This window comes from Colletes latitarsis, chromosome 10, assembly GCF_051014445.1.
Source record: "Colletes latitarsis isolate SP2378_abdomen chromosome 10, iyColLati1, whole genome shotgun sequence".
Classification (NCBI taxonomy): domain Eukaryota; kingdom Metazoa; phylum Arthropoda; class Insecta; order Hymenoptera; family Colletidae; genus Colletes; species Colletes latitarsis.
The window spans coordinates 27056670-27080191 of record NC_135143.1 but is presented as its reverse complement, the minus strand read 5'-3'; the positions used below and the strand labels follow the sequence as shown (position 1 = coordinate 27080191).

Genomic DNA, 23522 nt, shown 5'->3' with positions numbered 1-23522 from the left:
TCACTTTGAAAAATAAAGTTGTCAGATTTTGATTTATAAATTTATTGATAAGCAATGAAATATAAAATTACTTCTTTTTCGATACACCCACTGTACGTCCGCGACGACCAGTCGTCTTTGTGTGTTGACCACGCACGCGAAGACCCCAGTAATGACGCAAGCCTCTGTGCGCTCGAATTTTCTTCATACGTTCCAAATCTTCACGAAGTTTAGAATCCAAGTTGGAACTGGTAAGCTAAAATAGAACACAATTTTCTAAATGTCTTGGAACTGTTTGAAATAAATATCAACATGGTATTTAAAGAAATCACATGTTGCACACTAATATTGTAATTTTTAGAATGTTGGTTAATTTGATAACATTAACAAGCAATCTGGCGTGCAGTTTCTTTCGCACGAGCTACCAACTAATCGGTACATTAATTTCGTACGAACAGTCGTGAAGTCGTGCTACACACAAATATATAGTTATTCGTGAATCAAAATTGGAAAATATTTAGTTACTTTTTAGTGTAATTTAATGATTGCACGTACCTGCGAATATTTGCCATCAATGATATCCTTTTGTCTATTTAAGAACCAATCGGGGATTTTGTATTGCCTAGGGTTGGTCATTATAGTCACTATTTTCTCAACCTTAAAGAAAAGTTATATAAAATATAGCGTTGTGAGAAATTAAACAATTAAATTAAGATTATAATCTTAAAAGAAATATCGAAGATTTGCCGTAAGATGTTTTACGATAGTTCTATTCTACGCAAGACTAATATTATTTATAAATTAATTCTTACTTCTTCTTCAGAGCATTCTCCAGCACGTTTGTCCAAGTCGATATCAGCTTTCTTTAACACAATATTAGCGTAACGACGACCGACACCTTTGATTGCTGTCATAGCAAACATAACTTTCCTGTTACCGTCAATATTCGTGCCCATGACACGAAGAATGTGCTGGAATTTCTCTGGAATTACGAGCGACTGGAACACATAATAAAAGTATTAATAATTAACCAAAAATCCCGCGTCATGTTTGCAAACATTGAGGTTAACACATGTCAAAAACATATATTATTCTTCATTCACTTTAAGACATTTTTGTATAACATTGCGTAGAAAAAAGTTAAAAAGCTCAGGACTAAAAACAGTAAGAATTTATAATAGTATTCGATATAGTCATAATCGAAAAGTAAACATAACAGCAAATCGTAACAACTGTCCGTTACAACGATGATGCCTAAATTATATTTATTCGTAAAATTCTAAAATACTTTCAGATTCGATTACACGAACAACTGTTGCATGATATTTAGATAAAATGTTTTACAAGTTATGCGGGATTGAAGTGAAAAATAAAGATTTCAATTGTTAGAGACCGAAACTCACCATCTTGCCAATCTCTCAAACGCCGAAAGAGACCTAACCGGAACCGGAATCTTCTTCCTACAGAGGGCGTCTTAATGATCGATTATCGAAAGTACAAACTTTCGTCCATAAACGTTTTAGTTTAGTGTATTTTATTATTCTTTTTTTAATATAAAATCAACCAACTAATCCATACATTTCTTTCATAATGTATTTACTATCAATTGATATTCGTTTTGTATTGTGTCGACTCGAATCGAACAGAAAGATGTAATTATTATTTCATTAACAAATTGTTTGCATGTATCTAATATAAGTAAATTAGAGGATTTTGTACGATCATATACGATCGAAGAATAGTTTCCATTATCATTATTAATATAAAGATATATTACTCATCAATGTTATTTATTTATAAAAGCTTCGCCTTCAATTGGCCAAACACAATAATAGAAAATTTTTTTCGATCGTAAATGCTTAATGTACCATCACTATTGAATGGAAGATTCTTCTGGAACCATTTCTCGATAAACTTGGACGTTCTGCCGTAGATGGCGGTGGAGTCGTTCGTAAAATAGTGCATTTTTTTATTAAACAAATAAGCTTTGCAATAAGTGTATTAAATCGGTTGTATATAATTTCAAGTTAATATACATATATTACGCTTAACGCGATACTATGTTTACGAATAAAGAAAAATAGAAATTACGAGTGCAGTGTCGGAAAGTAAAAGTTGGCGGTGTCCTATAATGACAGGAATAGAAACGTTTCCTTGACAAACTTCGGCATTTTGCCGTTGATGGCAAATACACAAATGCAACTCTTCGTGTTTGCTAATGGCTTGCAAAGTAATGTGGACGTAAGTAAATTAATTGAAAGAAAAAGACTATATTTATTTCGTAAGTATTTGTGTCTAAAATAAAAGAGTTCCGAGAGATCTGGTTTTAGACAAATTTTCGAGCCCAACGTAGAATCTGTCTCGCGGGTATAGTTTCGATAACTCAATAAGAGGTGAAAGACTGAAACGTGGCTGTGTGTATAGGAGTAGGGCCTTTCTCCATGCGATGCGATTTCCTGCTTGGTTTTCCAACATTCTCCTCCTTTCATCCCCGGATTCAGAAGGGTGGAGCAAAAACGAGCGTCCAGAGGGTAATCGGGAGGAAGAATTCCGAGGTATGATACCCCTCTGATTCGTTTTACGACGGTCGTTTCCTCGAATTAGGGCGGAATAAGAAAGAATTCGTGAATCCGCTGATTTCAGCCAATCCTCCTTTATTCTGCAGAAGTAGGGTCAGTATTGAATGTAGATACATATGATACGGATATGGAAAAATTCAACTACCGTATCAGTTGCGTACAGGGCGTACCAAAGACGTAGGATCAAGCACGAATTTTAGGTTATTACGACTTATTTTTCACCTAGACTAACGTGACCTCCTTTCCGGTTATATCATTAGTTTTAAAAATGTTCCATCCAAATTTTCAAACGTTTTAAGCAAGTCTTAACGGGGATTGAATTAAAAAAAAGGAAAATTAAATGAAATTTCACGTGGATAACCTCCACTATGAATGTTTCAAGTCATTCATATTTATGGAACTATCATTTCAATTAAATAATTACTATTTAAAATGGAATTGAAGTAATGTGTCGGAAAGTATCGTGGTCGTTTTGTCTCTGTTAATTTATTTTCAAGGGAAGCATTTATTCAGGAATAAAATGCTTCTGCTATAGCATTTCGAAACGATGTGCAACTCTTAGGAAAAAAAATCCCAAAGTGTCGATGATGGTGACTTTTGGATTTTTCATTTTCAAGTGTTGGAAAGTGTCAATTCCAGTCGTTGGTCGTATCGCGATACGCGACAGCATGACGTTTGCGACTAATAAACGGAAATCTGACCATCCACCGTCCTACACTACCGAGCATTTAACGATACAGAGCACCTATGGGCAGCGGCACGTGCTGACATATGGGCTTTAGGGCTTTGCCCGGTATCCAGCGGTCTCTTTGCGGGGGTGGTAAATGGGGTGTCATCGTGTTAAATGGCCCTGATGCCTGCGGATCTATTCAGGGCATGCCTTTACCGAGACTTCGAACCAATTCTTGCGGCTAATTTCCACCGTTTATACGTTTAATTGCCCCGTCAAGCCACCTGGACTACCAGAACCGCAGAACCTTCGAAACGACGCCATTCGATATAGAATTCCGAATTCCCGCGTTTATTGATTCTTGAAATTCGGTTTTAATACTTTCGAGAGCCCATTGTGCGCCTAATTAGTTACATTAATAATCGAAATACATAAAAATTATACAGGGTGTTCGGCCACCACTAGGAAAAATTGTAAAGGGAGATTCTAGAGGCCAAAATAGGACGAAAATCAAGAATACCAACTTGTTGATGGCGGCTTCGTTAAAAAGTTACTAACGTTTAAAGTTCCGACTATTCTGAATTTTTTTCTCGAAAATGCGCAGGATTTCGGGGGTACGTCTATTCATCAAAAATTATTGTGATTAACCCCCGCAATCGAAAATAATTTTTCCAAAACGATTTGAGATTTTTCAATTTTATCGAAAAATTTCACATCTTCTCGAATTTTTTTCTAGAAAGTGGGTAAGATTTCGGGGGTATGTATAATGACCAAAAATGATTGTAATTGACCCCTGCAACTAAAAATATTTTTTTCAGAACGATTTTAGATTTTTCAATTTTGTCGAAAAATTTCACATCTTCTCGAATTTTTTTCTAGAAAGTGGGTAAGATTTCGGGGGTATGTATAATGACCAAAAATAAGTGTAATTGACCCCTGCAACTAAAAATATTTTTTTCAGAACGATTTTAGATTTTTCAATTTTGTCGAAAAATTTCACATCTTCTCGAATTTTTTTCTAGAAAGTGGGTAGGATTTCGGGGGTATGTGTAATGACCAAAAATGATTGTAATTGACCCCTGCAACTAAAAATATTTTTTTCAGAACGATTTTAGATTTTTCAATTTTGTCGAAAAATTTCACATCTTCTCGAATTTTTTTCTAGAAAGTGGGTAAGATTTCGGGGGTATGTATAATGACCAAAAATGAGTGTAATTGACCCCTGCAACTAAAAATATTTTTTTCAGAACGATTTTAGATTTTTCAATTTTGTCGAAAAATTTCACATCTTCTCGAATTTTTTTCTAGAAAGTGGGTAGGATTTCGGGGGTATGTGTAATGACCAAAAATTATTGTAATTGACCCCTGCAACTAAAAATATTTTTTTCAGAACGATTTTAGATTTATCAATTTTGTCGAAAAATTTCACAAATTCTCGAATTTTTTTCTCGAAAGTGCGTAGGATTTCGGGGGTATGTGTAATGACCAAAAATGATACTAATTGACGCCCGCAATCGAAAATAATTTTTCCAGAACGATTTGAGATTTTTTAATTTTGTCGAAAAATTTCACACCTTCTCGAATTTTTTTCTCGAAAATGCGCAGGATTTTAGGAGTACGTGTATTCACCAAAAATGATTGTAATTGACCCCCGCAACTGAAAATAATTTTTCCAAAACGATTTGAGATTTTTTAATTTCGTCGGAAAATTTTACACCTTCTCGAATTTTTTTCTAGAAAGTGGGTAGGATTTCGGGTGTATGTGTATTGACCAAAAATGATTGTAATTGGTCCCCGCAACTAAAAATAATTTTTTCAGAATGATTTGAAATTTCCAAATTTAATTGTTAATAACTTTTTAACGAAGCGTCAATCAAAAAATTGATATTCTCGATTTTCGTCTTATTTTGGCCTCTAGAATCTCCCATTAAAATTTTTCCCAAGGGTGGTCGAACACCCTGCATAAAATCGTAAAATACAGTTTTAAGAATTTATACAGAGATCGATTTAAAATTTTTGCATTTGTAAAAAATGGAATTCGTCTTAATAAATATATATAGAATTATTAAAACATACTCATTTGCTTTTATATTTAAATTACAAACAGAATGGAAGAGAAGCTATACTTTGGAAGAAGAATTTATTGCCTTTTATAAATAAATTATATTGACTCATCGAAATTTTTTCTCTCTCTTTGGTCCATCGTTGGCCTGGACGAGACTCGTTATGGTTGCACTGAGAGTCGATAGTTTTTTGCTACTATTTCTTATTGGAAAGTCGAATAAAAGACTGTCTGACCAGAAGACTCGCAGCTGCGGATCAGCAGCCCCGCGCATCCAACTTTCTACTCCTCATGGAAGTATGATCGGCAATAATGCACAGTACGATCGTGTTCAAACGGTGACCGTGACGAAAGCCAATTTCCCAGCACGGTGCCATTTTCCAGCAGCCTCTTCGGCTTCGCAAGAGCCACCCGCAATCTTTGTCGGCAAACAGGGGCTCGTAAATTACAGTAGGAACGTCTCAATGTTGGTAGGACCCTCGCCTGTCATTGTCTACGAGGTACCGACGTGTTAGACACGCACCCTGAATCTCAGCCGAAATAGCTCTTTCGAACGTTCAGGCTGCGACCGATCGAAGGATTCCAATATCAGATATTCATCAAACGCGCGAAACAGTCTCGATCAGCGTTTGTAGCAATTTCCATTCCTATTTCTCGGCGGAGAACGATTTTCAAGCATCAGAGAAACTGAAAATTACCGATTTACCATCATTTATCATTAAACAACAGTTTGTCACAGTATACAATATTGATAACGATAAGTAGACTGTGAATCCTTATGCAAATTCATATTTTTATTAATAGAATTAAGGAAATGGAAGCTTTGTAAAGGGTGGTCTCAACCCTTAAATATAATAATTCGTATCTTACTTTAAGTATTTCTTATATTCTTGCATATTAAGTGCATTCTATAGCGTTTTGATAATTTAAATTTTCTATAAATGATAATAGTCTATTGATAAAATTGACAGAGCAAACCTTGCTTTAGATATTATTGCTTGACTCTGGTTAAAGAAGCACAGTACTAGTTTGAACACCATTGAGGATGAGAGCAAACAAAAACATCTAAGGATGCCAATTTTTGTATATAATTATGACCACCAAACTGATACTAATTAAGAACCTTTCACGTTTCTTTGTTTCAAACAAAATGAACAGAATGATGAACACCATGAGACGACATTTTTAAAACTGACTATGCTTGAGAGTGTGTAACTTTCTTTCACCCAAAATAGTGTAAAATGTCGCTAAAAGGTGTACAAATAAATCTTCTAATATCTGCAATAAATTCTTTAAGAAAGCTTAAACAACCCCTTTATCTTTGTCCAGACCAAAAGATTCTATAGTCTATTGTCACCTTTGCAAATAATTAAACTTACAGAATAATTTCAAGCTAAAATTTTAGGTGTCTTCAACGCATTTGCTAGAGGGTTTAGAACTATTTTTCGAACGACTCGAGACATTGTTCGAGCCCCCAGAAAATTCGACAGTCAGAAGGTCGAAGAACCACCCTAGTCAGGAAATTGCTCTCTTCGTTGCACTTTTAGAATTTCTTGATAACTTCTTGTGCATTCCAAAATAATCTCGCGAGAGATTAAAGTTGCTTGAAATAAAAAAGAAAGAATTAAACGGTTTATTCGAGGATCCTTGTCTTCTGTTGATTTCGTAGCTCGAACGATTCATATCGTTCCTTTATCCTTCCTCGGGGCAGATACGTTTCCGGCGCACACAGTGATAACATTCGCGCGCATATACTGCCTTAAACATAGGAGCATGTAAGGCTGTGGCGTCGGGACGCAGGTGGCGGCGTTCAAAGCCAATTATGCGAACGCGCCCCGACGTCGGCGTCGTTCTCGCAAATCCCTATCCTCGCATTTAAACCCCCCGTGAGAGGGCTGGCGTTGGGAGAGGCGGAGAGCGAGAGAGAGAAGTTTAACTTGTCTGCGCTATAACGGATTAACGGCCACGATTTATTCGCAAGTAATTGCTTCCGCCCTTTAATTAACTCGCATTTATTTCACGTAATGGCGACTGCTTGCCAATCCGTGCACCGGAGTTTTCAACAGACGAGGCATCGCGAAAGAAGCGGTCCCCGTGTAACGCGATTCTGCTTACACTTCGCCCATAAGCGTCTCAAACTTCTCCCAAGTGCACGAAATTTCTGGTGGAGCATGATTTACAGTCAAAAGTTCATTCATTGGCACGAAACAATGCATGTTCTTACGTTAGAAACAGAGAAATATAAGAATATGATTGGAAAGAAGTATTGAAATTGAAATAAAAAATTGTATAATATTCTCCGTTTGAAAAATATCAAGTAAGATTAACAGATCTATTTGTGGTATCTTTCTAAACGATATGGTCTTATATACAGGGTGTTCAGCCACCCCTGGGAAAAATTTTAATGGAAGATTCTAGAGGCCAAAATAATTGAATTAAAAAATTTTGAATCGTTCTGGAAAAAATATTGTTGGTTGCAAAGGTCAATTACAATCATTTTTGGTGAATAGACATACCCCCGAAATCCTACCCACTTTCGAGAAAAAAATTCGAGAAGATGTTAAATTTTTCGACGGAAAAAAAATTTTTCATATCGTTTTAAAAAAATTATTTTCGATTGCAGGGGTTAATTACAATCATTATTGGTCATTACACATACCCCCGAAATCCTATGCACTTTCGAGAAAAAAATTCCATACCGAAAATGTAATTAGGTGCCTTTTTTCAACGAAAAAGAAAAATTCCAAATCGTTCTGGAAAAATTATTTTCGATTGCAGGGGTTAATTACAATCATTTTTGGTCATTACACATACCCCTGAAATCCTACGCACTTTCGAGAAAAAAATTCCTTACCGAAAATGTAATTAGGTGCCTTTTTTTGACGAAAAAAAAAATTCCAAATCGTTCTGGAAAAATTATTTTCTATGCAGGGGTTAATTACAATCATTTTTGGTCATTACACATACCCCCGAAATCCTACGCACTTTCGAGAAAAAAATTCCTTACCGAAAATGTAATTAGGTGCCTTTTTTCAACGAAAAAAAAAAATTCCAAATCGTTCTGGAAAAATTATTTTCGATTGCAGGGGTTAATTACAATTATTTTTGGTCATTACATATACCTCCGAAATCCTACGCACTTTCGAGAAAAAAATTCCTTACCGAAAATGTAATTAGGTGCCTTTTTTCAACGAAAAAAAAAAATTTCAAATCGTTCGGGAAAAATTATATTTAGTTACAGGGGTCAATTACAAGCATTTTTGGTGAATAGACATACCCCCGAAATCCTACGCACTTTCGAGAAAAAAATTCCTTACCGAAAATGTAATTAGGTGCCTTTTTTCAACGAAAAAGAAAAATTCCAAATCGTTCTGGAAAAATTATTTTCGATTGCAGGGGTTAATTACAATCATTTTTTGTCATTATACATACCCCCGAAATTCTACCCACTTTTTAGAAAAAAATTCGAAAAAGTGTGAAATTTTACGACGAAAAAAAAAATTTCAAATCGTTCTGGAAAAATTATATTTAGTTACAGGGGGCAATTACAAGCATTTTTGGTGAATAGACATACCCCCGAGATCCTACCCACTTTCTAGAAAAAAATTCAGTACTGGTGAAACTTCAAACGTTAATAACTTCTTAACGAAGCCTCAATCAACAAATTGGTATTCTTGATTTTCGTCTTATTTAAGTCTATATACGTGGAAGAATAACTGGCAGCCATCTTGTTTGTAATAACTTCTTACACAATAGGTTTTGCTTTTGTAAAATGAGGGGGCAACTTGGCCGGAGAGTTTTGCCACCGTATCTGTTTTAAAGGGAGCTCGATCAAAGTCAGAAATATCTTATTCAACGCGAGTATCGCGGCCCCAGAGTTCCTTAACTGTCGTGACGCGAAAATACGTTACAGAAGTGGCATTATCAATGAACGAGAATCGGGATTCGATCGTCGACGCGGATGCAGGGAACAGGGTCCTCGGTAAACTGGGGCTGCCGGGGACGAGAGACTCACGGTCGCCATTTCGAGAACGATAAAATATCCCAGGGGTTGACTCTTATCTTTCCTATTATCGATAGTTGGCCGAGGACCAATATGGCCACAGTACCGTCTCCATGGCTACCTCGAATATACTTGTTCCAAGAACGTGGGTCCCATCATCCGCGCTATTATCATGCTTTGCCATAAATAAGAAGCGGCTACCCTTTCATTTTGCTATAAAACGTTCGAGTCCTTTCCGTCTCGGACTCCCACGCAAAGTTCACAAGCTCGTTTTCAAAACAACTTGAACCCAACAAATACGATGTTTAGAAAATCACGATGTTCCAATAACTACTTAACATTTTGTCAGATTATCGGTTACTTCCACGATTAATAATTTTCATTCCGAATGCATCTTACAAGATCAGCTAAATGTTTCTCAGAATACCATCCTTAAATATTATTTAAATTAATGCTTTTTAACCGGTGAAGCAAAGTATGTCTGATCAAGATCACATACTTAGAAGAAAAAAGGATGAATTTGATTTGTAAATATTTGAATTTGTAGTGCAAAATCTGTATGAGCGAAGGGAATACATGACCGACAAATATGCAGAAAGCATCTCAAAGAAATCTAAATGCTTCATATGAATTGTTTAAACGTTAAATTGCTATTACGGAACGAATAAGAACAATATTTAATAAAGAATGTTAAACACTCTGTGTTTAATTGATGAATGAAAGATCCTGTTCTATTTTTGGTATTCGGTCTCTTTACTCGGACTTCCGCTGTACAACTCGTTAATTAGAAATTCCGAACGAAGCAGAACGGAATGGAGCAAATGAAGTTCGAGCGATGTTTACGCGCCTGCCAGACGATTCGGCCATCGCTGTAGTAGATCGATTGCGGGAATCTCTTCCGGGGGTGCTCTTTCAGAAAATGGAAAGGCCGGAGGGCGATGATATCGCTGACGAGAGCCGCCGTATTGGCTGCCACCCAATCCAATTGGGCTGGCATACACCCTCTGAACGAGTGATAACAGTGCGTGCCGCCATCTTGGCTATTATGTGCCCGCGAACGTACGGACCTCCGTTTCATCCCCTACTGGGGGATTCACTGGAAGATAAGGAGCCTGCAGTGCCGTAATCGACCTTTTCCGTACCCCAGACTTCCACGAACTCCGCAAAATTCATCCCTTTAGAATTTTTCACACATTTCGAATTTAAAGGGAGTCGAGTCAATAATTATCAGTTTTATTTGAACGCAAATAAAAGGTCGATATTGACATTATTTTCCAACGTAATCTTGCTTTCCACAAGCTTTCTTATGCCTCCAAGAAGCATAAAACTGACGAGGAAGTCTTCGATGAATCTTGCGAGTGAAATATGCAACTATGAAGTAGAGATACATGGAATAGAGGATCGAAGCAAGCTAATGGAGTTAAGTGAATAGAAAGTATCTGAAGCAAATCTACCGGAAGTGGGTGGACACTCGTTGACGAAACACTGACTCGAAGAATCACAACAAACTCCCCAGGAGACGCAGAATAATCTGCAAAATCGAAAAGAGGTCGAAGGCGATTCCCAGGAGGCCTTTCACCAGGACGACTGTCACGCCATCGAGATTTCCTCGTCTCGGGATTAGCCATGGCCCACCTCCTGCGCGAGGATACTCGTTATCCTGTAACGACGGCACGTCAAAATATTGTGTCAAGGCCACTTAAGCTTTTATGCTGGAGTTCCATACGAAATTTCGAACTTCGTGCCCGCCACGTGGTGCTTGTACCTCGACGAGCAACATAACCGAGCCCAAACGATGTTAAAAACAATCGACGGAACGTACTTCAATTGTTAAAATGCACTTTGCAGATGGACGATTTTTAGCACGAGTTTTCAGCAACTTTTATAGATATCACTGTGTATGTTTCAGTTTTTGAATGATGGCTCGTAAAGTTTGGTGTCGATAACCCTTTGCACTCCATTGACGTTGCTATAGTTCATTTATGATAACACAAATTTAAATTAACATACGAATAAAATATTTTTAGAAGTCACAAAATTCCATTTGATAGTGTTGGTTGTTCGTATCAACAAAGACTCTCGAAATGCAAACGGTTGAAAGAAGCTATAGATAAAATATTATTATACTATAGATACAGGGTGTTCGGCCACCCCTGGGAAATATTTTAATGGGAGATTCTAGAGGCCAAAATAAGACGAAAATCGAGAATACCAATTTGTTGATGGTGGCTTCGTTAAGAAGTTATTAACGTTTAATGTTTCATCCTTACTGAATTTTTTTCTCGAAAGTGGGTAGGAATTTGTGGGTATAGCTATTCACCAAAAATTATTGTAATTGACCCCCGCAACTGAAAATAATTTTTTTAGAACGATTTGAAAAATTTAGGCACCTGTCGATTTTCCTTAAAAATTCGTTTCTGATTTTTAGTAATTTTGTTTGACGGCCTACAGAAAAGTTGTTTAATACTTTTTTGTAGGTATCTATGGGCTCTACTTCAGAAAAAAGTTTCATTGAAATATATTCACTATTATAGGAGTTATGGCTGTCTGAAAATTGGACCATTTTTATGGGGTTTTTCTCATTTTACAGAGTCAAAGAACAACTTTTCGAATATTATTGCGATTTCTACATATTCTCCATCAAAATACGCGTAGTTTGCTTTTTTAAACATTAAAATCGTCCAATCCGTTCAGAAGTTATGACGTTTTAAAGATTCGCATGAAAATTCGGGCAGAGATTTCTAGCCAGATGTTATATTTTCGGTAAGGAATTTTTTTCTCGAAAATGGTTAGGATTTCAAGGGTATGTCTATTGACCAAAAATGATTGTAATTAACCCCCCTAGCTAAAAATAATTTTTTTAGAACGATTTGAAATTTTTTAATTTCGCCGAAAAATTTCACACCTACTCGAATTTTTTTCTCGAAGGAGGGTAGGATTTCGGGGATATGCGTATTCACCAAAAATGATCGTGATTGACCCCTGCAACCGAAAATAATTTTTCCAAAACGATTTAAAATTTTTTAATTTCGCCGAAAAATTTCACACCTACTCGAATTTTTTTCTCGAAGGAGGGTAGGATTTCGGGGATATGCGTATTCACCAAAAATGATCGTGATTGACCCCTGCAACCGAAAATAATTTCTCCAAAACGATTTGAAATTTTTTAATTTCGTCGAAAAATTTCACACCTACTCGAATTTTTTTCTCGAAGGAGGGTAGGATTTCGGGGATATGCGTATTCACCGAAAAATGATCGTGATTGACCCCTGCAACCGAAAATAATTTTTCCAAAACGATTTGAAATTTTTGTAATTTAATTGTTAATAACTTCTTAACGAAGCCACCATCAACAAATTGGTATTCTCGATTTTCGTCTTATTTTGGCCTCTAGAATCTCTCATTAAAATTTTTCCCCGAGTTGGCCGAACACCCTGTATATTATCATTTGTGAAAAATTTTTTCCCTGTGATTTTGTGTACATTGAAACCGTTTTACTGAAGTTTGGCGATACCGACGAGGGTTTATTCGACCGAATGTTACTTTCTACGTCGAACGAGAGAAAAGAGGAAGCGCGTAGGGTTCGTCCTTGGATCCGTCGCATTTCCCAGATCCTTCGGAGGGAAAAGTCGAATGGAGAAACTGGGTTGGTGTGTCGAGAGAGTCGGTCAGCATAAATCTTCTTTTCGTCTGCCGATTTAGGGGACTCGGTCAATATTTCCAAAATATTTAGCAGGCCTCCCGCGGAGCAGGCACGCGCCACTTTGGATCCAGCATCCACCCTTCTTTCTCTGCTTCCACTGTCAAAGAGAATTTTCAGCTTAGCAGGTCCCCTGCACGACGACCTTGACCGAAAACGGCAAAAAGAAAGTTTTATTGGGACATAAATACGTCTTTGGGGACTCCAAGGAACATTTACGACCCTTTCTCATCGCGCTTTGTCGCGCACTGCTTCTTCTACTTACCGGGGCTTCCGAATTTTTATTGGCCCCCGATGTAGCTTCTGTTCTTTATCGAGTGCAACTATATTTATCGCGGTTGATTAAAGAAGAAAATTTACACACGATAAAGCTCCATTTCAAGATCATTCAACTATCATCATCCGAACTACTGTCCAACGTCAGTCCATTCTCAGTGAAGTGCAAGATTCAATACGCGAATATTTTATTTAATATTCGAAGTATAGGAATATATTAAAATTGCAAATTGATTTATAGAGCAGGAAGTGACTCTGGTAGAACGGGTGACTGAGTTGCACGCAACTTTCGAGAACATCGGCTCGTAAATCTTGGAGCTGCACTTTCGATTTTAGTGCTGGCTCATTGGGACTTTCGTCTTTCTCCAGAGCTAGCGTCAAAAAATATTTAAGAGACAGGTAGTCGATATTATCTAATGAAGGCTTCAACGATATATTTTTAATTTATTATTTAAATATTTCTGGCGTGTAACATCGATTTCCAGTCTCCCATTTTCTTACTGTTTGTATTATGTCTTTCATATAGCAAATTGCACCGATTTCAACAAAGACTAGATAAAACGATTACGTATAGTGTTTGTTTGGTCTTCGGTACAATAACTCAGCGATTGGTTTGAAATTGATTATCTATAATAATTAAATAATTATTTTAAAAAAACTGATAAGTATGTAATAAAAGAACGTTTTACAAAAGGAAGAAGAAAAAAGAAACAAACGAAGGAATAAATTCTCCACTTTACAATTCACTAATAGTTCCCATATTTATTATGGTTAATGTGTTTATTAATACGAAATCACCGCCTTCAGTTTTCGAAAAGCGTCGACAATTATTCGCAGCGATGTCTACAATAAATAGACTACTGGCGTTGGTTGCTTTTTCCCTGGATTTTCCACTGAACTTTCCTCGAAGGACAAGAAAATCTTATTGAAAACTTAAGCTAGCAGTAGGTCATTCGGGGTGCTAAATCATGCAGTACCTCCGAGACTCTTGGCCTATCAATCGGTTTACCAAGCTGTATTTTCTTTTATTGACTCTGGTACCATGCGCCTTTCGACGATTCCCCTAAAAGAAGACTTCCGTAAAAGTAATTCCATAAAACAGAATTCGGTTACGTAAATCTTGTATTTTTTTAAAAGATAACAAAAAATTTCTAAACCATTAAAAAATTGATTACAATGTAAATTAAACGAGTTAAAAACGCATTGCTTCGAACCGTTCCATCTGCAGAGGGATAAATCTTGTTTAATCGATTATAATTTCCAATAAACGATAAACCAACGATGGTCGTTTAGTTATCAGATTAGTCTCGAGGGTCTGTCTACCTTGTTGCATCACGTTCTACCTCGAAATCGACTCAGGGTCTCCCGTATCGGTTCGTGTTAACGTCCCGGTAATTTTCTCAAGGTCTCGTAAGTCGAAAGAGTAGCCTAAAGTCGTGGAAGGGCGCAAAGCAAGGGAGGACAGCCGCCCGTGGGTTGGTTTGCGTGAGAGCTACCGTGCGTCCAACTTTTCGATGATTTACGGAAGCTTAAGGTAGCATCGTAAAATAATAAACCTTCTATTAGGGCTGCCTCGTTTTCCTATTGGTCTTCGTAGAGCGGTGCACTGTTACGGTTATGCGAGCGATGCTCGGACGCGACGAGCTTCACGGTTTCCTGTTATTTATAACGGTTGGAACTAATTCGTCAATCTCGTCGGCAATTCGCGGAGCTACCGAAGTCCTTTGACCAATGAGCGTTCTGTGGACCCTGAACGACGGAGACGTAACGTGTAATATTACACATTATGCATAATATACGATTCGTCAACTACATAAGTCACTGGATAGTTTGCACGGCCATCTTGGAAAATGCAAATTAACCCTCTATGGGCCCGTGTAACTTTCAGGTCACATGTTAATATATCGACAGTTTACAAAATAATTTTAGTTTTCTCACAAGATGACGTGTACGTATTAATTATTTAATGTTTTTGAGATAACTAATAACTAGACTGCGGATATTTATGCATTTATGGGAAATTTAAATTTTCAACAAACTACAGAATGCATTTAATATGCTAAAATATAAGAAATGTTTCAAGTAAGATACGAATTATTATATTTAGGGGTCGAGACAACCCTCTATAAAGTTCCCATTTCATTAATTCTATTAATAAAAATACGAATTTGCATAAAGATCCGCAGTCTACTAATAACAATATTGATGACGGTTGGCAGCATCAAATATCAAATTTTCGTAAGTTTATATTCAAGAAAAAAATTCGGCCCATAGAGGGTTAAGGTCCAGATACAATTTTCTGAAGCAACTCTATTATGCTTTCTTACGTTTTGATCATTTTAAGTTACTACTTTGATATACAGGGTGTTTGGTCACCCCTGGGAAAAATTTTAATGGGAGAATATCTCAGAAAAAAGAATATTAATTTTTTGATTGAGGCTTCGTTACAAAAGTTATTAAAAAATTTCAAATCATACTGGAAAAATTATTTTTTATTGCAGGGGTCAATTACAATCATTTTTGGTCAATAGACATACCCTCAAAATCCTACGCACTTTCGAGAAAAAAATTAGGTGGAGAAATTTTTCAGGAAAATTAAAAAGGTTCGAATCATTCTGGAAAAAATATTTTTAGTTGCGGGAGTCGATTATAATAATTTTTGGCGAATACACATACCCCCGAAATTCTACTCACTTTCGAGAAAAAAATTGTTTACCGAAAATATAATGAGTGACTAGAAATGGTTCTCCGAAATTTCATTCATATCTTTAAAATATCAAAACTCCTGAACGGATTGGACGATTTTAATGTTTAAAAAAGCAAACGACGCGTATTTTAGTGTAGAATAAGTAGAAATTCTAAAAACATTCGAAAAGTTGTTTCTTAACCCCGTAAAGTGAGAAAAACCCTATAAAAATGGTCCAATGTTCGAACGACCATAACTCCTACAATAGTCAATGGATTTCATTAAAATTTAGTCTGGACGTAGAGCTTATGGATACCTAAAACAAAGTATTAGACAGCTTTTCTGTAGGGCGTCAAACAAAATTACTAAAAATCAGAAACGAATTTTTAAGAAAAATCGACAGAGGGTAGGGTGTTTAAATTTTTCGACAAAATTAAAAAATCTCAAATCGTTCTGGAAAAATTATTTTTACCTGTGGAGGTCAATTACAATCAATTTTGGTCATTACACATACCCCTGAAATCCTACCCACTTTCTAGAAAAAAATTCGAGAAGGTGTGAAATTTTTCGACGAAATTAAAAAATCTCAAATCGTTTTGGAAAAATTATTTTCAGTTGCGGGGGTCAATCACAATAACTTTTGGTGAATAGACATACCCCCGAAATCCTACCCACTTTCTAGAAAAAAATTCGAGAAGATGTGAAATTTTTCGACAAAATTGAAAAATCTAAAATCGTTCTGAAAAAAATATTTTTAGTTGCAGGGGTCAATTACAGTCATTTTTGGTCATTACACATACCCCCGAAATCCTACCCACTTTCTAGAAAAAAATTCGAGAAGATGTGAAATTTTTCGACAAAATTGAAAAATCTAAAATCGTTCTGAAAAAAATATTTTTAGTTGCAGGGGTCAATTACAGTCATTTTTGGTCATTACACATACCCCCGAAATCCTACCCACTTTCTAGAAAAAAATTCGAGAAGATGTGAAATTTTTCGACAAAATTGAAAAATCTAAAATCGTTCTGAAAAAAATATTTTTAGTTGCAGGGGTCAATTACAATCATTTTTGGTCATTACACATACCCCCGAAATCCTACCCACTTTCTAGAAAAAAATTCGAGAAGGTGTGAAATTTTTCGACGAAAATAAAAATTTCAAATCGCTCTGAAAAAATTATTTTTACCTGTGGAGGTCAATTACAATCATTTTTGGTGAATAGACATACCCCCGAAATCCTACACACTTTCGAGAAAAAAATTCGAGTAGGTGGACAAATTTTTGGACAAAATGAAAAAATTTCAAATCATTCTGGAAAAATTATATTCGGTTATGGGGATCAATTACAATCAGTTTTGGTGAATAGACAAACCCCCCAAATCCTAGGCATTTTCGAGAAAAAAATTCAGGAAGATGGACAAATTTTTCGGCGAAATTAAAAAATCTCAAATCGTGAATGAGTTATGTTTCCTTCATAACGTAATGTACAAAGAAATGTTGGTTTCATTTCATAATTAGTTTTTATCTTACGTTCGTTAAGTATCCAGTGACTTATGGACAAGAATGTACATGTAGAACACCTGTTCCTTAGTTCTCGAGTTATATGAACGATTAACCCTTCGCGGACTTATGTCGAGCTGCACTCTAAATTTATTTATTAACAGAGTCTAACAGATATTATTATCGAATTCGAAACAAATAGAAAAGATTAAAAAGAAAGAGATGGATATTGTAGTGCAAGAAACGAATAAGATTTTTTTGATAGCGATGACTGGAAGTTCAAGTTCAAATTGACTGGTATCTTACGTGTATCTTTCGATTACTGGAATAGTTGACCTAACGGGCGGACCATCTCGAGCGTAAGGGATGCAAGAAACGAAGGTTAGCAACCGCAATTAGTGTCTATCTGCGAGATATAAGAGCCGAACGTACGTCGTTCTGGCGACATATAAAGAGGCAAAGTCGCATAAAGCCGTAGATCTCATCAGGACGCGGGTAGATCGTAAAACGTGCCAAAGGGCTTAATCGCGTTCCTCGTGGAAGCTAATAAAGGTTAGAGTAGATGGAGAGAGAAAGAGCAATGTCCTGGGCAATAGGTGAGTTAATTCCATCAAGGGAGACCTGATTCATTATCCAATATCGGACTTCGTAAATCCTGGCTAGGCCAAATAAATTATCGTCCTGAAACCGTCGCGCTGACCTCCCTCACTTTCGAGGATTTCCAATGGACATCTGCGGACACGTTTCAAATCCTCGATCCCATTCGATTCTTCTGCCCAAACATAACAGTGAAATTTAGCCTTTGTTCGATCCGTTTCACGATTTCATTTCTTCGTGGATTGTTCAATTCGTTCATCGAAGAGTTTGGATAATATTCGAACTCGATATAATTTCATCAGTTTCGTAACTCTCGATCTTCTTCATTTTGTATTTCCCGCGATCCTCTTTTGAATTTAATGCATTGCGTAAATTCTTCGAACGAGTCTGAAGTGCACGTTTATTGAAAAGTCAGAAACGAAAAGTAACGAGATGGGACCGTCCGAACGAAGGGATGCGATTAGGCGAGATCAAAAAGGTACGGCGAGCGACGAAGAGCATAAATGCATAAACGCATAAACCCATCGCGCAGGCAGGATTTTTCCCCAAAAATTTACGACACCGATTGTACCTGCAGCCCGCAAATGCAACTTCGCACGGAGGAGCCACATTTTCTCTTAATTTCCGGGCGCACTTTACATCTGGAAATGCAAGGACGAACGGAGGTCTACCGCTCTGGCCAATGCGGTAGACCGGAGACGTCCATCTTGGACTTCCGTCAATCTTTGGGCCTCTTATCGCCAATTTACCGTTCGATATTTTCTCCGCGATCGCTTATGAATACACCGCGACACTATGTGCGTGCAAAATATGTGAAAAATATATGTATATGCACTTTATTCAGGACGTTCCCAGGCTTTCAAAGATGGCGGATCAAAGAATGCATTCGCAGCGTGAGATATTGCTTTAAAAAATAGCGTGTGTTAAAAATGTTTTGATTTTCTACTTAGTGGATTATTATTTACTTAAAATGAAAAAGTTATCCGATGAAACTTGATATACACCTTCTTTTCGGGGAACTATTCATTTGTCGTTTTAAGATTTGAACTGAAATTGTATCATTAAAATCGAACCAATAGTACGATTTGTCATTGGAATTTGTAAATAGTGGGTAACGAGCGTTTGGAAGAAGAATAAAGATCAGTATGCATCGGAGAACTGAATATTTGATATTAAAATACAGTAGAAAAATAGTAATATGTCTTGAGAAGGTAATAAATAGTGTTAGAAAAGGATTGCATCGAGACATCATGTGGCGATCAGAAAATTGCAAAAGTGAAAATTTCCAAAATAAGCATGGAACGAAGAGATAATTTTCATTAATCGTTATTTTGTCTGATCGAGGGAAATTACGGTTTACGGAGGATTCGCGTGGACTGTTAACGTTGACGATTCATTTGGCAAAGTTTCTCGAAACTGCTTCGTCCCTGTCATATTTCTGACCATACGACAATGGGCTTCTGAGGGTGGGTTTTGGTGGACGTTACCGCGTTCTGCAGTCAACGAAGAAAGGACCCCATCCGTGGCCCACAGGGTGACGAAAAGACTCCGCAGTAAATCTTCGAATGGTTTTATTTTGGTTTATTATCCGCCGAGCCTTTTCTGTTTCTATCTTCGTCTCTGTCGCGCCTTCGGGGGTTTCTGTGTTCCGTAGGACCAGTGACACCGTAATGTTACCCGCGCCTCGTAAGAAGGCGAACGAAAACAGCAAAAGGGAAGATCTCAGTCACTCCTTCGACTCCGATTTTTCCCCTTTATGCGAGTACATTCACCGACCCGTACCCCGTTTCTCTGTTCCGGAAACTCGTTCCCCAAGTTTCGGTACAACTTCATTGCTTTACGACGCTCCCTCTGTTCCGCGGACGTTTGTTCCTGTAAATTATGTTAACACGTTCATTGCTGCGTCATTTATACACGATATTGCGGATACACCGCCGCGCAGCGGGGTACTTGCCTCGAAAAGGCGGGAAAGATCATTTTTCTATTGAAAATCAAATTAAAATCAGGTACGGTAGAACTCCGTTTGTCAATCTTTGATTTAAAGAAATTTAGTTATACTTCTACAGTCAGATGCAACCCTAATAATTCCTGAATTCTTATTCGGTAGTTCACCTAATGAAATTTATCGCATACGTATCTCTTTATCATATTCGTAAGTTTAATTTCAATTTTAATTATAAATATGTCCGTAGTTCGAATGTTTTCGCGCGTCTGTGCAAATGTATACTGTTCTTAGGTTGGGGAGTAACTCGAGGTTCCCACAGGTCGCGAAAATCGAATCGATTAGGTTCTCGAATTAATTCCCACAGTCGACATCGCCCGGCGTCGATAATCGATCGACAAAAGGACAGTGTATTCGATGCCTCGCTGGCGAATCGGTAGCGAGGAACTCGAAAAGATCGGTCACGGTTTCCATCGAGAATCGCGTCGCGGATAATATGGTACAGTTATTTATTGGCACCCGCTGCATCAGGATTCGCCATGCTTCCCGTTTATGAGGGAACTATTGCCTCGCGAGAGATCGAACGCGTCGATTAATATCGGGGATCGTTCGCGTGAAATCGATTCGTCGACGCAGGTTCCTATTTTATCGTGCGTTATTTATCGTCCTCTTTGGAAAATCAAATTCGTAATTTTGTAAAAAAAAATATCAGGAAATTAATATTGAAAGATTCACGTCTGTTTACGCGTCGATTAATATCGGGGATCGTCCGCGTGAAATCGATTCGTCGACGCAGGTTCCTATTTTATCGTGCGTTATTTATCGTCCTCTTTGGAAAATCAAATTCGTAATTTTGTAAAAAAAAATATCAAGAAATTAATTTTGAAAGATTCACGTCTGTTTACGCGTCGATTAATATCGGGGATCGTTCGCGTGAAATCGATTCGTCGACGCAGGTTCCTATTTTATCGTGCGTTATTTATCGTCCTCTTTGGAAAATCAAATTCGTAATTTTGTAAAAAAAAATATCAGGAAATTAATATTGAAAGATTCACGTCTGTTTACGCGTCGATTAATATCGGGGATCGTCCGCGTGAAATCGATTCGTCGACGCAGGTTCCTATTTTATCGTGCGTTATTTATCGTCCTCTTTGGAAAATCAAATTCGTAATTTTGTAAAAAAAAATATCAAGAAATTAATTTTGAAAGATTCACGTCTGTTTACGCGTCGATTAATATCGGGGATCGTTCGCGTGAAATCGATTCGTCGACGCAGGTTCCTATTTTATTGTGCGTTATTTATCGTCCTCTTTGGAAAATCAAATTCGTAATTTTGTAAAAAAAAATATCAGGAAATTAATTTTGAAAGATTCACGTCTGTTTACGCGTCGATTAATATCGGGGATCGTTCGCGTGAAATCGATTCGTCGACGCAGGTTCCTATTTTATCGTGCGTTATTTATCGTCCTCTTTGGAAAATCAAATTCGTAATTTTGTAAAAAAAAATATCAGGAAATTAATTTTGAAAGATTCGCGTCTGTTTACGCGTCGATTAATATCGGGGATCGTTCGCGTGAAATCGATTCGTCGACGCAGGTTCCTATTTTATCGTGCGTTATTTATCGTCCTTTTTGGCAAATCAAATTCGTAATTTTGTTAAAAAAAAATATCAGGAAATTAATTTTGAAAGATTCACGTCTGTTTACGCGTCGATTAATATCGGGGATCGTCCGCGTGAAATCGATTCGTCGACGCAGGTTCCTACTTTATTGTGCGTTATTTATCGTCCTTTTTGGCAAATCAAATTCGTAATTTTGTAAAAAAAAATATCAAGAAATTAATTTTGAAAGATTCACGTCTGTTTACGCGTCGATTAATATCGGGGATCGTTCGCGTGAAATCGATTCGTCGACGCAGGTTCCTATTTTATTGTGCGTTATTTATCGTCCTCTTTGGAAAATCAAATTCGTAATTTTGTAAAAAAAAATATCAAGAAATTAATTTTGAAAGATTCCACAATGTGTTAAAAAAAGGAGCACTGTTTACGCGTTTCAGTACATAACATTAGTTTTTAGAAACAAGAAAATTTCAGGAGCGTCCCATTAGTTACGACATCGTCGAAAAAGTCCTTATTTCCACGGGTACTGGCTTTCTATGATTGGTTCCGATGATTCCAAGGATAAACATAGTCGCAAAAAGGTCGCTGTTTTCGTAGGAGGCGAAGTTTTTATATAAAAAAAAGGGTTGAAAAGCGCTTTAAAAAGTCGTAGATGAAATGGTTCGCCAGTGGCACGGAGGCGTGAACAATCGAACGAGCTTCTCTAACGTCTAAATATTCGAAACCCGTAGCGGTACTCTTTTTTCTGGGTCAAAAAACTGCATCGCGGTAGCTCTGTTAGAAAAAAAAAAAAACAGAAAAAACGGTACAAAAACTGAGGCAAAAACTGAACCTTCCGCAGAAACGGACCAAGGAAGTCTCGGGGAGTACTCGTGGCTGTGTGGGGAAAAAAGTGCACTGCAGAAAGGGTTAACTTCTTCGAACGAACGCTAACTGGACGCTTCATGGGCCTCGTAAAGATGCCCCGTTTTTTTTTCGCCGCAGAAAAAAGATCGACGACGCAGCCAAATCGTTAGGTTTGTACCATTTATGGCTGTTACGGGCCGTATAACGTACCCAATGGCTCCTGTTGCCTAACAGACTTCTATGGGGGGGCTTTGGGATGAAAATTTAGAGAATCTACCACCCCCTACTCCCAATCCTGATTTTGAAGTAATGGGTGATTAATTTTTGTATAGAAAATTTTTCTGGGCTCCAGTGCGCCATTCCAAAGTTAATATTAATTATGGGGAACATATGAAGACTAAACCATTTTCTTCATTCAATTCTAGAAAATATGAATTATGCTGAGAGTGATGATAATGCCCAGCAACTATAAACGATTGAAACAGCTGTGGGTCATCTGGGACCCAACGGTACCAATCGAGGGTTAAAATCTAACGCATAAATAATGAAACCAATTTGTTTGAAATAATTGAACGATGATCGGAGCTAACGTCAAGATGTTTAAGTCTGCGTGACATCGAATTTTCAGAAAAAGGGGAAAAATCGAAACACTTTTTAAAACAGAAATTGAAATCGTTACTCGAAAGAGTAATTTGATGAAGCTCAACCGTGACAAGGTTCCTAGAAATTGACTTTGTAGGAGAAGATGGACGCCTCGTCATGGTTCAATCAGAGTCTGGAGGGCAAACATCCCTCCCACCCTCCTTTCTCTGAGAAACGCCACAGGACGTCCCGTGGGGTGCTACGCCTCCACGCTTTCACGGCTAACAGGGAGCTCCTTTCAACAGTTTTGACTTTTCAATTAGCCACAGGTTCGCCTTCACCCAAATATTGTGCCTAATGTTCCTTCGTCACGCACCACCCCAAGCATTTTCAAACAGACCCGAGTCGAACGAGTTCCAACGCTTCGAATCGATCGCGCTCCTTTTGCGCAGAATCCTCGCAAACATTACGCCTCGATCCAT

General features: G+C 37.3%; 1 protein-coding gene across 1 annotated transcript; it reads right to left on the bottom strand.

The window, feature by feature from the left end:
• Positions 1 to 26: 26 nt before the first annotated feature.
• Positions 27 to 1439, bottom strand: Rps18 (ribosomal protein S18). The gene is made up of 4 exons (XM_076774364.1): positions 1383 to 1439; positions 792 to 977; positions 535 to 636; positions 27 to 235 (listed from the first exon to the last, which is right to left on the bottom strand). Exons 1-4 carry the CDS (start codon positions 1383 to 1385, stop codon positions 68 to 70), a joined length of 459 nt encoding a protein of 152 aa, XP_076630479.1. The 5' UTR covers positions 1386 to 1439; the 3' UTR covers positions 27 to 67.
• Between the last annotated feature and the right edge of the window lie 22083 nt (positions 1440 to 23522).

Coding starts and splice junctions, on each gene's coding strand:
- Rps18 (XM_076774364.1), bottom strand. Junction 637..791: donor GAGAATGCTCTGAAGAAGAA/GTAAGAATTAAT, acceptor CTTTTCTTTAAG/GTTGAGAAAATAGTGACTAT. Junction 236..534: donor TTGATGGCAAATATTCGCAG/GTACGTGCAATC, acceptor GTTCTATTTTAG/CTTACCAGTTCCAACTTGGA.